Source organism: Falco rusticolus, chromosome 3 (genome assembly GCF_015220075.1).
Source record: "Falco rusticolus isolate bFalRus1 chromosome 3, bFalRus1.pri, whole genome shotgun sequence".
Lineage (NCBI taxonomy): Eukaryota > Metazoa > Chordata > Aves > Falconiformes > Falconidae > Falco > Falco rusticolus.
The window spans coordinates 100,027,000-100,045,501 of NC_051189.1; the positions used below are offsets into that span (position 1 = coordinate 100,027,000).

Below are 18,502 nucleotides of genomic sequence, written 5' to 3' on the forward strand. Positions count from 1 at the left end.
GCAAAGAGAAAAGTATTTCTACTTTTTTTTTCTGCTTACAATATTTTGCTAGATTCTGAGTATCTTATTCTGTGCGCTGTCTTGTTTAAACATAATGTAATGATAAGAAGGCTTGAATATTCTTTTTAAATTTTTTTTATTACTTTGCAGTTGCTGGGGAAATTGTAAGTAGCTCAAGTTTAGATTTGGAAGTATTTAACTACTCTATTTCCATCTCAATTAACATATAATACCATCTTTAATTCTGTATTTATCACAGAAATTTTTTTGCTCAAAAGATATACTTCTGGGAATATGTTAATTGTCCTGTGCCATAATATCACTTCTGAAAAGATTAAGTCTTTAAATATTAGAGTTCAGTAGGACTGTTCTTAATCTTTGGTATAATAATAAGTACTGAATGTCAGACCTTTTCAAATATCCAAATTGGAAATGTCTTTTATCTCACTAAAATGAGTGGAAGCTCCACATGTGTACATATGAAAGTAGGGAATTGTTACCCCAACTATACCATGCGAGGATAATTGGAAAGGATTAATTTACTTCATGTGGCCTTGAGGGAGATGCACAGTCTGCTGCATTTCCAGGAGACAGAGAGTTTGGAATTCTTTACTTTTGCTGGTGCAGAATTATCTGCAAAGTTTGCATGGTCAAGTAGTTTTAGGTGTACCTGTCCTTGAAGAAGTAATCCAAAACAAAAACTCGGGTTTTCCCTGTTTGAAGCTTATTCGTATTGCTACAGCCTTTTTACATGAAATGTTGACTATTAAAAATATTTTTCCCTTTGTTTTTAATATTCATGCAATAGAATTTCTTTCAAGTGTTGAAGTAGAATAAGTTACATGTGTGTATGTATTTATATGTATAGATACACCAAGATTTTGAAGACTGTGTCAATAAAATTAGTGCATGTTAAGTTTGGTTTAGATATGGGCTAGCAGGTACAGTTTGAGGCAGAGAGGCTCAGACTAAGGCTTTTTTTCAGTCCTGGGTGGGTAGCTGGTTAATCAAGCTCTTCTACTACTCATCTGCTCCCACAGTTCTACCTGAGTTGCATTTTCCTTGCTTAGCTCCCCTCTTCTTATGCAAAGTCTCTGGCTCAGCAGTCTAACTTTAACCTATTTGACCTTGCCCATTTCCTTTCCACTGCGTGGCAGTTCAATAAAGATACTGTACAAGCAATCCCCTTTCTAGCATATCGCCAGTTGGACAGGAGCTGACATGAACCTTCTAGGAAAGCTGAGATGTGGTATAATATCCAAATTCACCTGCAGTCAGCAATTTTAAGGTGTTATCTCTGAAAAGCAGAAGGGATTGAGTGGATATGCCATGAAGGAATTAATGGAATATCCACTTTAATGCTCTCCTAAGAATGAAACCATGTTTTGCAGAAATCCAGTCCAGCACGTGTGCTAATACAGTGGCATTTGGGTCAGCTGGACCTCCCATGGGGTGAGACTTTGCAGTCTCTGAGGTCTGCTGTCGGTGTTGAATGTAGAGAGTAGGTTGGTTATTAGCTGGTATGGTAAAACACTGAGTCAGCTGCAGCTGCAGACTCAAGAAACCATGAAATAGATGAGCTTTTTAAGGTGTATAATTTCATGAGGCAGCATAAAATGCCAGTGACAGCTATCCAAGAGTGGCTATAGGCCTGTAGAAGAAGGTCTTTCCACCTATGAGACACCTACAGAACATCAGTAGGTGATTTGTAATGTTCTTCAGTGGGAAAAGATACTTGAGATCAGACCTATGATGCTTAATGCTGTCAAGTAAAAGACATTTGATCTGTTTTAGTTGTGCGGATATCTTCTTAGTCAATGGTTCTGTGTATTGTAGAGCCCTGTCTTGAGCTGAAAGAATGAAGAAAAACCTCTTTTCACTTATTTGAACACAGAAGGTTGTTAGCTAATTTTGAGGAAATACAGGTAACTTTGTGCAGAAAACCGTAGGTGATGCACAGCCTAGAAAAATCTTCACAAAAATGGTTTCCCAGAGGATGAGAAAATCAGAAATCAAAATAATCAAAGTCACATGCCAGACCTATGCTTTACTGTGCCATCAGCAAGTCAGACTATTCTGCAGAAAATTTACTGCTGCCCCTTGTTCAAAGCAGGGCCTACACACTTTCCTTAGCTCCCATGGTGGCTTCCCATCTTCTCCTCCAGGGCCCCATTCTGGGTCCAGACCTCCTACATTTCCATGTTTGTTGACAACACGCATGACTAAAATGGTATTTTCATATTTCAGTGCAGTTGAGGCCCCTTAAAGCAGAGGGTTGTGAGTGTGAAAGAGAGATATGTTGTTCCCTAATGGCTTATTACCATCCCATTTGCAATTCAGATCAGTTCTAAATTGACTGAAATTTTTAAACACATAGCAGGCAGTTTAAACTAATGATTGTCTGGAGGTTCACATCTGACATGAACTAAGCTTCTGTTCAAAACAAATTGCAAATAATTCCTCCCTTAGAGTCAAAATGTCACTTTTTACACTACGCATTGTTGCCAGATTTTGTCAGTTACATTTAAAAAAAACACACCAAAACCCACAAAAAAAATCTGCTACCCAATGAATGTTCTGAATTAGAAAGCGGACTGACACCATGGTTGTTCCCCACCCCCCCCCCCCCCCGCCCCCCCCTTATTTACAATAATGTATATGCTGGATGAAAATAATGTAGCCTGATGAAACACCCGCCCCCCGCACCCCCCCCCCAGCTCCCTGAAACCCCGGGGGCGGAGGTAGGCCCGGGTTGCCTAGCAACCCCCAGCAGGCAGTGGGGCCGCCGAGGCCTGCTGAGGCCTGTCTTGCCTGCCAGCCTCTCCCCATCACTGTCGGGGTTATTCGCAAATCCCACCAAACAGGGCAGTTCATTGGTGTGTGTCCCCTGTTGCTAGCTTGGCCAAGCCTACACAATTGTGGCCCCGAAAGTCAGGGTGCCAAGGGTGTGTTGGAGGCCCCTGTGCATGTTGGAGGCCTCTGTGCTGAGCATTGTGCTCTTCAGAGAGCAATGGCTGGTGCTGGCACAGAGCTTCAGAGCTGACTTTTCTTCTGGCCTTGGAGGTGTAGTAAAATGGGCTTAATCTTCACTGTTCCCATTTTTTGGCACGCTACCTTGTAACAGCTGCTTAAAGAAGTAATTCAGAGTTCAGGTTCAGTTCCATCAGGATTTCAAACTCCGTACGTTTGATGATAAAGGAAACTCTTTAAAAATGATAAAAAAGGAAACTCTTTAAAAATGTCCAGTGGGGTAGAAAGGGTATGTTGAATATGTGAGTGAAATCGGGTTTCCCTTGAAAGAAAGAACCTATCTGAAGGGACTTGCTGGAGAATCTTGATAATTTACAGCCACTGATAACTAATCGTGAATAGGGAGGTATTTGCCAATTTCTAAAGGGAATGAGCTTATGCAGAGATTAAAAAAAAAAAAAAAAAAAAAAAAAAGAGTCCAGTTTCCTTTTCCTTTGATATAAGACTTGTGTATTTCTGCTTTGTAGGTGCTGGCCACAGGTGTAAGCTTTAGGACAGTCTTCTTTTTACCCACAGTGTTCCTGGATCAGATATCTTTCTTTCATGTTACTTGAAAGTCTGTGTTACTTAACTGACTTGTGGCTATCTTCACATTCAAAAAAAAATAAAAAAGAAAAGAAAAAAAATATTGTTTTTCAAAAATTGTCACAAAGAACCCTCTTATGTTCATCAAGCTACTTGTTTGGTTGCTATGTATGTTTTGATCTTGAAATGTGTATTGATGTACTTTGTACAACATTGCATTTCTCAAAAGATTTTGCATAGCACTTTGTCATACTTACTATTGTTTTGGTCCCTTTTTCCACTGAGAATATTTATTGAAATGTTGTTAAAATGGTGGACTGATGGAATCCCTGCTCGAGGAATATTTTCTCATGAGAGAGAGTATGATGAAATGACATGCTTCTTATCTACTAAAATGGCAATTCAACTGAAAACTTTAATTTTCTTTCGGAAAATTGTGAATCTGGATTTGGCTCCAGTCAATACATGGGAGAGGTTAGAACTCAATCAAAACCATCTTTCATCTGTGAAACATGAAAACCCATTTTTCATGTTTTGATTTCCTAAAGGATGCCATCCAGAGGGACCTTGACAGGCTTGAGGAGTGGACCCATGCAAACTTCATGAGGCTCAACAAGATGGAGTGCAAGGTCCTGCACCTAGGTCAGGACAGTCTCCAAGATCAATACAGACTTGGAGATGAATGGGTTGAGGGAAGCCCTGTGGAGGACTTGGGAATACTGGTGGTTGAAAAACTGGACGTGAGCTGGTAGTGTGCACTTGCAGCCCAGAAAGCCAATCACACTCTGCACAAGCACCATAGCTGTCTGTATCTTGGGCTGCATCAAAAGAGACGTCACCAGCAGGTTAAGGGAAGTAATTCTGCCCCTCTACTCTGCTCTTGTGAGACCCCACCTGGAGTATAGCATCCAGCTCTGGGATGTCCAGTTCTGGGGTGCCCAGTACAAGAAAGACCTGGACCTGTTGGAGCAGATCCAGAGAAGGACCACAAAAATGATCAGAGAGCTGGAGCACCTCTCCTATGAAGACAGGCTGAGGGAGTTGGGGTTGTTCAGCCTGGAGAAGAGAAGGCTCCAAGGGGACCTTATTGCGGCCTTTCAGTATGTAAAGGGAGAGTTTGTCCTGCAGTGACAAGGGACAATGGTTTTAAAGTGAAAAAGGGTAGATTTAGATTGTATAAAAGGAAGAAGTTTTTTACAAGGGTGATGAGATACTGGAATAGGTTGCCCAGAGAAGTTGTGGAGGCCCCATCATCACAAGTGTTCAAGGTCAGGTTGGACGGGGCTTTGAGCAACCTGACCTAGTGAATGGTGTCCCTACCCATGACAGGGAGGTTGACTTGGTGCATGCTTTGGAGGAGACCATGCAGTGTTTCTTGACCATCTCTCTGAAACGTGTTGTGCATGTTCAAGACTGTAGCACTACCATTGTACAGCTTCACTCCGCTGTTTTGTCCCCAGTCAGATTTATGCCATGACAACAGGTATATAAGATTACTATTAATTTAGGCCAAGCCAGAATTCATAATCCCTTGTATAAAAAGCTATACCAGGTATGTCATGCTTTGATACTAAGGTGAGGTGCATGATATAATTAATTACACAAGCACCTTTTCCCTGTCAGAGCAATATGAACTTTTTTTTTTTGCGGAGGAGTTATGGTATGCCCAAGGAGGGTTGTCAAGGGGACAGAAAATGTTTTTTTGCAGAACAATGCTACTATCTACCACTGTATTAAAAGCTTCAAGATTTGTTTTTGTATGAGTCCCTTTATGTCTTATATTTACCTAAACCTTACTTTCACTTAGATGGAATGTCAAGTGAAAATAAAAATAAATGGGTATCCTAAACTTCTTGCAAACCATTTCTGGGGTTTTTTTTTTCTTTACATTTTTCATGGTGCCATCCATCAAAAGCTAATCTTTCAATAAACTCAGGCTGTGCATTGCACTTTCTTCCTTCACATGGCCCTGGAGAAAGCATGAGAGAATTTTCTAATAGGATGAAGTATTTTCTAGTACAAAATGATAAAGAACAGAATCTTTTTTATTTTCTCACTTTGATGCAACAGGGACACAGAAGATCAGATTCCTTGCAAATAACACAAAAGCCACTTTGAAGAATTGCTGAGCTGTCTATTGCATTAGCTTTGTCATGAAGACCCATGGTCTCTATTACATGGGTCTCATAGAGATACCATGCAAATCAAATTAATTCAAGTAGCTTTTGTCATATTGAGTTATAGTACATTGGCTGTAGGTCCAGGATGTTGGAACATCCAAAAGGTTCTGAGGCTTTAGTTAAGCTTGGATAATCATCAAAAGGCTTGGAAACTTTTTTGAGCTATACGAACTATTTTTGTCCATGAAATCAGGCTGGAAATCTCCCAAGAATGGCTCCTGGGGAAGATTATTGTTATTTCATTCATCTGGCTAAAAAAAGGGCCTATTGTCATGTATGATTATTGGCCTAATCCTGCAAACCATGGAAGTGCTTGCAAACATGAAGTCAGTAAAGGTAAGCATAATCATATCTTCATGTATTTCTGGAATTATTTCTACCTTAGCAATGGAGTGAAAAGAATGATAGAGAGACAAGTTGTTATATACCATACTTTGCATACTTCTGATTCCTACTTGTTTGAATTATAAGTGAATAGAGCATGACTTTGCTGGGAAGGGGCCCTTTTTTTTGTTCTGTGTTAGTGTACAGTAGTGGTGACTTGGCTGGTAAGTGTGGATGTAGTGATTCTGATATTACTGTTAAAAATATAATATTCTTTATTAATTTCTAATTTATTTGACACTGAAAACTAGAGGGAGGTAGTCTGTTTGATAGTGAAAAAAACTCCATCAGTAAATGGGAATATTTATAGTTAGTCATTTAGTGTACAAACTAATTCCTATTCATTAAGTGCATATGCATATTATGTATTTTTTATTCTGCAAACTCCAATTTTTGCATTCTGCAAACTGCACATTTTCAGCATGTGGTATATGTACAAGTGGTGTGAGTTTTATAGCTTCTTTGGTATGCTAGAGTGAATGCTCTTAGGATTTTTGATGACTCACACTTTCACTCATGTGAATTAATAAGCGATCAGAACTCTTCAGTGTAATGAACCTTATCGTTTATTAAAAAGGGAAAAGTGTTTCTATAATTAGTGTGGTGCTCTTTGACAGAAAAAGTGAATTTTTGGGGGACTACTACTATTAAATATTGTCAGTAAATACTATTAATTTTTATGCTTGGCAAAGCACTTTCTGGTAGCAAACTGCTTAAGATGTAAGGAAGTGTTTGTTGTAAAAGTGTTCTTTAATAAATTTTGACTAGTGTCTATGCCATCATTTTTTAAATAGTTGTGAAATATGGAAATCTCCAGTAAAGGACTCTGTCTGAGACATGTCCTTAGCACTTTTAGTGAGGATTAGTGTCACCAATAAACAGGAAACAAACATTCATCTGTGTATACATCAGTACTTCTTGAGCCAGAGACCGAGTGTTTCTGTGACCTTAAAAGTCTTTCTTTCTATGACCTCTTTTCACTTAGTTTGTTACCATTCATACCATGTACAAAGGAAGAAAAATAAGATGATGTGGACTGGCCAATAATGGTATAAAATATTACCACTCAATGAAAACTTCAGAAATCCTTCATGAGCAAAGGAACAAGAAGTTATTATATCCTGCAATTCTCTTTTGGATGCATGAATTAGAAGGCAGTGTGCCACAAGAACTTGTCCTTCTCAAAAAAACAGAATGTTAGCATGAGATTCTAGTGGTTCTTGGGTGATTAAAAGAGCACAAACACAATGATATAAAAGAGAATTAGTGACAAAATAACAAAAGGGTTTGGTTTTTCCCCTCAATGCACAATAAAATGATAGGCTGAACTGTGGGCTCTGTATTTTCCTTTAAAATGGCCTTGTATTTTCTTTGTCTGTGGGACCTTAAAAAAGTGCCAAACCAAAAAATCAAAGAAAATGGGAGAAGTCTCTGAACCCTTTCTTCCACCAAAGATAAGGACTGTTTTTACTGCTTTCACCTGTATGAAAAAAAAGAGGACATTAAACACCATTACTCATCTGTTTTCATTTCCTCCTCATAGTTGAGTACATGAAAGGAAATGAAAAATCACTACCAGAAAATGTACATTTTTATTATTGTTATGGGGGAATATATCTAAATATAGCCTTAAAATCACAATGATAGTTGATATTGGTGAAATGTTATCTGATGGTCACCAAGGTGTTTGGGGAAAAAAAAGTTGGAAAACCATGGCTGACATTTTCAAGACTGATATTTATTTGAATTTAGCTTGATTCCTAAAGATGAATAAGAGCATAAGGAACATCAAAATGTACTATGTTTTAAAACTTGTTTTAAACCTCTTTTTAACACTTAATATAAACCTATGGATAGTCAGTCTTAAATTTCAGTTGAACATTGAGGCTCAGCTTCATTCTTCAAGATTTACCAAAGTAATTTGCAGGCACAAGACGTTAAGGGGTTGAGATAGAAATAGTCATATATGTAAATAGCTTTACAGATCAGTAAACCCAGTAATTTCAGCGGGAATGTGTATGCCTGTGATGTTATTCCCATGTAAGATTGTAGTATTTGATTTCTATAGTGTATGGGTATATACATAAGTATGATTACTGAGTTTACATCTCTGACATAATTTGTTGTTTGTATATGTTTCATTTATAATAAGCAGACTTAGTTTAAAATGTAGCCCTCAGAGTATTTCTGATTTTCAGAAATTAAACTTAGAAGATATGTGGTTTCTACACTGTATCCCCTGTTATTAAAATTGTTAATTGCCTTTGAATTAATGTTGTGATGGTAAACTGTATTGTACAAATGAATTGCCAAGTGATGGTTAAACCATTGGAGGCTTTTTGTAGCATCTCAGAAGAAAAAAGAAAAAAAGATGGTAGAGAGATTATCACGTTATTAGTTAGACAGCTGATTCCAAATGACACATACTGTCAGTAAAAATCTTCCCTTATTGGCTTTAAAATCATTCTCAAAATAATTTCTGTTTGCTCCAATGGTTGGATATTGTCCTAGAGTCTAGACACAAGTCATGAATAACAAGTTAGATTTTCATTTTGCATATCTCTATTGCTCTGTTGTATTCAATGATAAATGGCCTCAGTGATGAATTGGTTTAAACTTCATACCATTGAGATTTGGTGTCACAAGGTCTTATCTTAATTTTAGTGCCATCTATGGAAGCTTGAATATCATTTTCAAAGGGAACGGAACAGAGACTATATTTCAGCCGTGTGGACATTTCCTTCCCATTTCTGCCAATAAGGAATTTTAAACAAACAGAAGTAAAGAAACCAGCAGAGATTTAAATAGGGACAATTTGGGTATTGAATAACTAGAAAACTAGCTATTTTGAATGCTGGAAACCTGAAGTAGCAAGAAGTTATACACTTGGAAAAAACCTCTTACTGATACCAGTTTCTTTAATTTAGAAAGAACATGCTTGTTTTAAATTCAGATTTGTATAAAATAAGAGATTGGCTATGTAACTATTTTTATTGGACAAAAACCAAGTCACTCAGGCCTTATGAACGTGCACTAATTACAAAATACTAGTGAGATAAGAATGTATTGTCCCTATTAGCAACTGAAAAAATGAGAACTGCCAGTTGGCCTGTGTTGTGGCTCAAATATTCAAAGTCTGAAGGCATTGTCCGTGCCAGGGCACTTGACAATGAAGGTGTAGCTTTGAATGGCTCATGGGGTTCGACGTCTTTCTGTGTCTGTGACAGCTGTGATGACTCAGAATATTAACCAGATCACTTTTAAATACGCTTTTAGCTAAACAGCTGCAAACCAGATAGCTTTTCAGTTATTTTAGAAATTTTTTTGTCTTTCTCTTCTGTCTTTCTTTATGAAATTAAAACCTCATAATTGTACTAAACCAGGCTATAATAAAGCCAGTGCATGCAAGTTTTAAACAAGTGGGTTTAGCACTGTGATTTTTAAGCAGTTAATGAAAGTCATTGTTTTAGATCTACTCATGTAAGTGTAAAATTATGAATGTCTGCCCTATTAATCAAGTTGCTTTTGAATTCTAAAGAGATTCTGAGGTAGGAGTTTACTCAGCAAGACATAATCATTTTTCCAGCTCAATACAGACTAGTCCCATTATTCATGTTTCTTTTGAATAAGAACTCACACTGTAATTCTAAGCACTTGTCATAATTACAAAGGATATTTTTTTCTTTTTCCCCTTCAAAATGTTTTTTTGCCCATTGGCATTATAACAGAAAATAGAATATTATGATTAGATTAAATTCTAGTCTGGGCACTTGCATTTTGCCTGGCAAATTTTACCCATTTTCTTCCTTGACTGTGGTGGTGCACAGCTGTGTGTTGTTAAACTACTGTTGCATATGCCCTAAGTTTTGTGCATTTCAGAGCTTATGAAAGATGTCAGTTATGACTGTCCAACAAGGAATTTGTTTGCTGTACAGGTGATTTTATATGTATTAAAAATGGGCTTAGTATATACCTATCCAGATAAAGCCTGAGGCAGTCAATAATTGAAAATACGAAGGGATTAAAAGACCATTGTGTGTGTATATATATATAGAAAATTAGAAATGCAAGTTATCATTACATCCTTATAGGGATGGCTAAAATGAAACCTTTCTAGCCGTTGGTAATATCTAATCTCTTACCTAAATACCTACAATGGCTATGCTTATTCTGTTGTGGTTATAAGCGGGAGGCCTTAAGCCCTCAAACCCATCTTCTCTGGTCTTTCACTCTTCCTCCAAGCTGGCTCAACTCTGGAGCAGTGCAGCAGGCTTGTCTGGTGGAAGCCAAACCCATGAGGAGCTGATTGGAACTTAAGCTCCTCTTTGCTGAAGCTGTGTGATAAAGCCAAGGCCAAGTTTGTTTATGGCTTACAAAGACAGCATATAGATACGGTCAGTGGCTCCAGCTGCTATTTGGCTTCTTACTTGCTGTGTGACTGTAAGCCAGACTTTTTAAAAAAATAGTCAATTGTTTTGGTCTCTCCAGTTTTCTGATGTTTAACCATAGTGTTTTGATATGAGTGCCCTAAAAACTTTGAGTGTGACTAAACCCAAAGTTTATGGAGACACTTTGTGTTCAGGGCAGCAGATACCTTGGGTCAGCTAGTGCCTTTTTACAGCTTGAAAGTTTTCTGAGCAATTGCAGCCACCACATCGCTTGTGAGGAATGTGAAGGTAGGTGGATATGATATGGATGCCCAGTATTTCCTATTGGGACCTAGTGAAGCCTATTTGTTTCTTTGCCCTCAGACAGTCACCTCAAATGTAATGAACCTTCCTTTGGAAATGCCTCTTCTTCAAATAGTCAGTAGAGATGTAGATATACTTGGATCTCTGTCCTTAAAATTCTGGATGTGTCTTCTTTCTCCATGGACTGTATGGGGAACCAATGGCTAAGTTAGCCAAGATGGATTTCTTACTCTTCTCTCCCCTACTCAGTTTTTGTACAGAGTAGAAGCATCAGTTCAAGAGGCTTGGATTTGAGACCATATTTTTAGTTTAGAGTAGTTCAGTGTAATAGGTGATTAATCTGCTTTTTGATATCCCTCCTTTTTTCCCCCCCTCCTTTTTGGAGGGTGGGGGTAGAGAGCAATAGAAGTAAGATATCCTGTCATCAGTAACTGGAGTCTGAGATCCAAAAAGAGAAGCAACTGCTAAACGTATAAACCATACTAGCTATTTTTCATTCACTAATACCACTCAATGTTATGCACTTTTGGATTTAATAACATTTTTATTTGTATCTGCATGATCTGGTTACCACTGAAATGCTACTAAGTGTGGAGATGAGACTGAAAAGTCTACTCTTGTCATACAAGTAAATGAGAACGTTTTAAAATGCTAAGATAAATGGTGCTAATAGTTGCAGCCAAAATTCACAGAAACATGCCTGAAAGTACTGATGAACCTGATACTGTACAGTGTGACTTTTCATGAAGTTTGCAGTGAAAAGCGGCAAAGCAACAAGAACTCCATGATGAATGACTTCAGCAAGTGATTCAGGCCATGAGTACTTAACAATTGCCATCGTGGATTAGACGGCACTTCAGAAGCTTGAGGTAGTTGTCAATTTTGTGGGAATCTCGGCGGAGGCAATGCAGCAGGTTGTAAAAGGCAAAGAGCCTGGAGTCCTCATCCGCGAGTTGCAGGGATGGAAGGCCTTCCCATTGAGGGTAAATTTCATTTCCGATCTCACCAGAATGAACCTAAAGACACAAAATGATATTGTAGTAAATGATAGTGGATCTGACTGGCCCTGAGGAATGCTTGTTGCTAGTGTATGGCTTGTGAAGTGTTTCCTGTTATGGTTCCCAGTATTCTGTACGATGTTCTTTATCTTCATGCAGAAATTTGAATGAATTTGTCAGATTTTTCAGTTTATTTCCCTAAAATATGTAAAAAAACCTTAACTGTGTCAGTAGTGTTTTAAGAAAACTACTGTGTTAAGTGGATTCCAGTGGAATCTGACTTTGCAGAGAAATCACCCTTTCCTTTATGCATGGATTCCTCAGTGACATCTCGGGTTCCCTCCATCTCAAAATCTTTGTTAGCACTTGTTCCTAGAACTTTTTTGTGTGTATCTCCAGCTTCATCTTGGCTTATCTCTTAAGTGATCTCTGATACAGGCAGATTCAAGAACATGTTACCAGACAAATCTCCTAACAGTACATCTTCAGATGTCCTGTACTTCAGGTTCCATTAAAAAAAAAAAAACAAACACAACAAAACCAAAAAAAAACCCAAAAACTGAGTAATACACTAACCTGTAATGTTAGAAAGCTACATGTAGTACATGTAGGAACTCATGTAGTAAGCCAGCATCTGAGGTTTAGGTTCCCTTGTTTGAAAGAGAGAATTGTATCACAGAAATCTACCTTTCATAGCAGGAAGGAAGTCCGAGTCTACTGGTGCTTGTGCACTTTCCTTATTTCCCACCAGCTGTAGTTCGTACAAGCACACAGGAGAGTATCTGTGGACTCTCTGTCACTCAGTTTAAGCAACAAGCCAAAAAAATTATAGACCTACTATGACTCAGAAACGTGGTTTGACACTAATGAATTTGCCAATCCTGTCTTCAACCTCCTTCTGTAAATAATGTGAACGAGAAGGTGGTGACAGGGTAAAACTGTAGCAGCACCTGACTTACACTGTTATCTTGGATCCTCGCCTGCACCCTTTTCACATGTGGATATGGGAAAGAGATATATTTGATTACACTGATAAATGCATTTGTGGCCTGGATGGGCTAAGGTTTCTGAGTAAAGAGACACCTAACTGAAAGAGAGAGAGACCAGGAGTGAGTGATCCAGTGGAAAGTGGTGGATACAGCGGTGGTGGCACACTTAATGCTGTTCAACTAAGCAAAAGCCAGTAAAGTCAGAACCTCTTTTAACATCTGGCTCAGTGACAGAATGATGTATTCAGGGACTAACAGAGGCCCCTTTAAAAATAAACATGCTAGAGCAGATTTTATTCAGGAAAGCTTTCAATCATCTACTGATAACAAGAGTTACTCGAGTATGGGTTTTGTCAGACAACAGCCTTGTTGTCTGACCTTACAAGTGTAGGGGGAACCAAGTCAGAGCCAGAGCTCATAGTAACTAGTATGGTGCAAAAAGCAAAATGAAAGATACCACAATTACTTTGCTGTATGCCACATCTTTACGATAGCCCAGCCTTCTAGAACAGTTTTCAACACAGTATCTGTTTCTGAAAACTATACACAATACCTATATGTGTGCAGATATGTATAAATATGCTAAAAAATACATATAAATATGTGCATGTGAAACACACAGGCACATCCTTAAAAAATCAGGATTGCAAATTCAAAATACTCGAAGATAGAATGATGATCACCAGTCCTGATGATTACACCTTCCCTCAAAGCAGCACTGGGAGTATGCTGCGTTATGCTGTGCCAGTCATATCACATTGTCTCTTCAGAAATTGCAGGTAGCAGAAGAGGAGAAAACTGAAAGAAGAAAGCTGAACATTCTCAGATTCAGCTATTTTGCCTCCCTTTTTTCCCTTCACATCCACTGTTTCCTATTCCAGGTAGGGAGGGCCTGTCACTGTATGCGTCTTCATTACAGCAACAGGCTGGCAGGCTGTGAAGGATTCAGTACTTACCCGCCCAACTATTTTCTCCATTCCTTCTAGAAGACGCTTGTTTTGTTCTTCAATCTCTACAGCCTTCCAGAGGATGGTTTCTGGAGCTTCTTTGATTCTTTGTACTTCAGAGGCAAGATGGATCAGGGGATCATTCCAGGAGCGCAGCACTCCCAGTATTAAATTCAGTAGGTCTTCATGCTGCTCACCCACATTAAGAAAAGACAGTTAAAATAGCAAGGCTAAATGCTGGCAGCAGTAGGAAGCATTTAGAGCAATGTCCTTAGACGTAGTGCTTTGGGAACTCATTCCAGGACCTGCTACTGAATATGCCCTATAACCCTGTCTTAGACACCTCTGTGCAATTGCATTTCCGAAATTTATTATTGTTGTCATCATGTTTTACACTATTAGCACAAGCTCCTAAAGTATTTTAATGGAAAATATCATTAAAACGACTCCACATTAAAAACTAGGAAGCACAACTGTGCTTCATCACTGTGAGAAAACCAGAACTCCTTATCGGATTTTTGATGGATATTTTAAAATCCAATGATTTTTTATTTTTTATTTTTTTAATGTTTAGTACAGAATGGAAGGTGCATATTACGGTAAAACACTAAATAGCTTTTATTGCCTCTATGTAACTCATGTATCCTCCCCTTTGAACAATGGTGCTTCCAGCTATAACTCTCTGGCTTTAAAAATTGTCCTTTACTGTGGGTGATAAAAATTCATAAAGCGTATGGTTATGGTAGTATTCAACTTTTTTTTCTTTGCTAGATGCACTGGATCTGCACACAACCAGACTTGTGTAGCCAGGGCTGTGAATTCTGTTGCTCCCAATAGTTTCTGAACGAGATACTGAGAAGATGACTATACTGGAATTGCAAAGATAGCACCACCATGCAACTGATAAAGATTTCTCCCTGACACACCCCCATTCATACAGCTGTGCTTATTTTTTTCTCCAGAGTATTTTCAAGTTGTATCCATGAGTACAAGCTGAACAAGAGTATCGTCATCTTCCCTTAAGTTTATAATTATTAACTTGACATACGTAGCATGTTTCTCTTTACAAGTATTTTGCAATATTTCGCACTAGAGTCTTTGTATTTGGATGATGATGTGACCACTTTTGCCTACTGGTAACAGCAAGAATATCTATGTAGTATTTGTTTAGTAATGTCAGTGTTTTCAGTTCCTGGAAAACTTTACCTCTGCCTGCATGCAGTATTCACTATATTGCCAATGTATTTTTATGTTTGTTAATATAATACCTGTCTATAAGGTGCTTTAAGATAATGTTCAAAGGCTGTAGTGTTCTCAGTGCTGTACAAGCATGGTAACTGCTGCTGCTCTATGAGGTTGTATTGTAAATGGAAATAAGATGCAATGACTGAAAGCAGCATACAGGAAAAGGAGGGGAAGATGAAAGTTACCGGTACTTACGTACTCTGTACAGCCTGTAACTTAGTATCAGCAAATGTCAAATCAGCTTTTCTTGGCTTTTTGGTGCCTTCCTCTTCCTGGCTTTTTCATTCCGATTGAGCTGATTTCCCTCTCCATCTGTCTGCTGCCTTTCCATTCTGTACCCCCTGCTCTATCTCACACTGAATGACAGTAGAAATGGGACTTACATGAGTCTGCTGAGCTTGCTCCTTATCTTCAGGAGTGGTTAAGGAGGATGTGTGGCAGCCATTAACAGCTTTTGTAATAAAACCCCGGCCCTGAGCATAGCGTTCATCCTGCAGATCAGCAAGGACAGGCATTATTGAAAGAGATAAGTAAGAAGAGCTTCCATTCAAACACTGTATTAACTAATTGTTGTTCCATTGCCTTTATCACTGCTTTTATGCTGCAAAGGTCAAAAGTTTCGGGTGAGTCTTTAGAGTGAAACTAGCATCCAGCAAACACAGGCTTGTCCCACAGATAAAGAATGATGGGAGAAAGGTATCTTTTAATAGAAGTGTTGGGGACCTTAGCAATGGTCAGCACTACACACAGATTTGGTCACCATTGGGACTATCACTGTGCAGCAGTCATATTTGTTTACTTATTGAAGGATTCCATATGTTAACATATGCTTGTGCTTAAAAAATATTAAATTGCATTTTTATGTTTTCTCACTCGCAGGAAAAGGCAGAGTACTTACAAATTCATTGAATATTTCCGAAGAGAGGAAGTGGATGTAGTGTGAAAGTTTAACTGCTCGGTCAAAAAGTTCTCCAAGGGAAACTTGGCAACTGACGGATCCATTGGGGCAGATAGGCAAGGAGGTCACTCCTTCCTTTGTCAGGAGCACGTTGGACACCAGAAGAACCACCAGCAATAAACCTGTTTGTGTTAAAACCAACCCAAAATGGAATCACATTGACTTGTATGTGCATTTAGAAGTAGCTGTCAGAGCCAGATGCTGGATGGATTTGGCTGTGTTGTCACGTGGCTCAGAGTACCCCCTGTACTGGATGCTGAAAATCAGCGGAGGAGGGAAGCACTGTAATTCTATTATCCTTTCTCCCCTCTGTCACCCTGACTGTGTAGCAGAGCCTGCTGCAGAATTCAAGGAGACAAGGTAACCTGTGCTGCAGTGTACACTGTATTCTGAATTCTCTTACTGTTGTGCCTGACTTTATTACACAGTGATAAATGGAAGAAAGAGAATCAAACTTCTTCACAGTGTAAATATAGATACATAATTATATTTGCACAGCTATATAAATTTGGAAAATAGATTGGTCTTTTTTTTTTTCCCTCCTCCCCCTCCTCCCACAGGTCCTTTTCTTCTTTGCAAACATTTGGAGTTTAAATTAATTTTGTGGGAGGGTGGTTAGGTCACTCTCTTAAGGTTTTGATTGTCCTGGGAGTTCCTTCAGAAGATTTCCAGCAGCTGTGCTGCTTTGCTGTTTAGAATTTAACCCTGAATTGTCTACTGCTAAGAAAACAGAGAGTACTTTAATCTTTTCCCCTGAGCTCTGAAACCGATATAGAGAACTTCTCATTATCTAAAACACAAAACCTCATCTGTTTAAAACTTTTAATATTAACTTAACAGAGTCAAGTTTTCTATTCAGTGAAATGAAATATGCACAGAAAAACAATGGGGAAAATTTAAAGCAAATATTTGGTAAATGAACGTACTTACTCAAAGAACACTGTTCTGTGCTCTCCGATTTTCAGTTCTGGAAATTGGCTTGCTACAAGTATTGGTTCACTAGACTTATTTTAGATGCTAAATTAAAGTGTACTCCATAAATCAGCAGAGTTGTCCCTAATTTTATAATGAGATAAGTTTCTTTCTAGCTCTAAAGTAAAGAAAAGTCCATTTACACTATATTGAAGGAAGCCTTCCTCCTCGCCCATGAACAGGGTGCATGCATGCTGCAATTAGGAAAGTCCTCTGGGAAATAATTCTGCAAATAAGAAAACCTGAAACTTGTTGGCTTAGAAAGTTGAAGATGGTTATGAAAGCATTCAGTTCAAAATTACTACACCACTTTGAGACTTGTGGGTAATAAAGTTTAGTCATTGCCTTCTGAGTGGTATAACAAAACAGTTTGGTTCCAGTCTTTTGTGTGCAGGTGTCACATCCCTCAAGCCAATTTTCTGTTATACTGCCCAATGCAAAGGTAGTCTTAGGAGACAAAAGACTGAGTAAAAAAGGGATGAAGCTGCCTTCTAATTCCAAGCTTTGGACACTAAACATTTGAGGTACAGGCAGGTTTCACCACGATCAGAAGACTAGGTGGCTGGAAGACCTCAGTTTCTACAACTGTTACATTTCAGTTACTTCCTAATTCAATCCAAATTTAAAGAAATATGCAAGTTATCAGCGAGTGAATGGCAGAAGTCTTACCTTTCAGTGAAGCCCCCTTGTTGCTCATGGTGGGGATCCTGTGTGATGACTTGCTTTACCTGGAAAAAGTCTCAATACTTGCTTTTATCCTTTGCGCATGCCACTTTTATATACACCATCCAGGGTCCATCTTGCATACATTCAGCAGGTCATGGAGTTTATCTCGATAATTACAAACATCGAATTGCCTTCCTTCCACATTCATATTCAGTATTTTTTTGGTTTTTTTATTTTTAAGGGTGAGAGGGAATTTCATTAACAAGTTCAGCTGTGGGATCCTAAATACGGTTGGAGGAAGAGTGTGCCAAAAATTTACCCTGAATGAGGTGCAAATGCCATTGGTCCTAGAAACCTCCTGCTGTCAAGTCTAAGACATATTCTCAATGTTTCTAGCCTGCTGTTCCTCCTCCCTAGAACTGTCATCTCATCCTTCCTTGTTTCTTCAGCCATCCAAGCTTGCTTATGTTAAAATTCTGGTTATTTGTGGAAGGCAAATAATATTTTACAATGTCCACAGTGAGAGAAACAGCATAAATTGTAGTGAAATGTATCCAGAGAAAGGGAATGGAGGCTCCTGGAAATACAGGTCACTATCTGTAAGATTATCAATGTGACATTCTGGGTATATAGATCCATACAGTTAAAAAAGTTATTACACAGCACAAATCATGATATAATTGATCCTCAGTCTGCGAGATATTTGGAGAAAGTTCTTACATTAAAAAAGTAATAATTTGCAACAGTCAACGAGGAAGAAGTTACATGTTTACTGTTTAAGCACAAATGTTTCATGAATAAGTCAGCATTATTTAAGCCCTCTACAAAACCATGAGATTGCTTTCTGTACTTGGAAACTCCCTGCGTAAAAGATGGGCATTTCCACCATATGCAAAACATATGCTGTCATAATCACT

General features: G+C 38.4%; 1 protein-coding gene across 1 annotated transcript; it reads right to left on the reverse strand.

Annotated features, from left to right (window-relative positions):
- Window positions 1–11,334: 11,334 nt before the first annotated feature.
- PRL (prolactin) lies at window positions 11,335–17,934 on the reverse strand. Its single transcript, XM_037380161.1, has 5 exons — window positions 17,589–17,934; window positions 15,888–16,069; window positions 15,373–15,480; window positions 13,754–13,933; window positions 11,335–11,826 (listed from the first exon to the last, which is right to left on the reverse strand). The coding sequence occupies exons 1-5, from the start codon at window positions 17,614–17,616 to the stop codon at window positions 11,635–11,637; spliced, it is 690 nt and encodes a 229-aa protein (XP_037236058.1). The 5' UTR covers window positions 17,617–17,934; the 3' UTR covers window positions 11,335–11,634.
- Between the last annotated feature and the right edge of the window lie 568 nt (window positions 17,935–18,502).

Excerpts from the sequence above, each read along its gene's own strand:
- PRL (XM_037380161.1), bottom strand. The coding sequence starts at position 17,616 with ATGAGCAACAAGGGGGCTTCACTGAAAG. Across the intron at positions 15,481-15,887 it reads CGGAAATATTCAATGAATTT|GATGAACGCTATGCTCAGGG; the intron begins GTAAGTACTCTG and ends GCTGATCTGCAG. Across the intron at positions 11,827-13,753 it reads TGGAGAAAATAGTTGGGCGG|GTTCATTCTGGTGAGATCGG; the intron begins GTAAGTACTGAA and ends TTGTGTCTTTAG.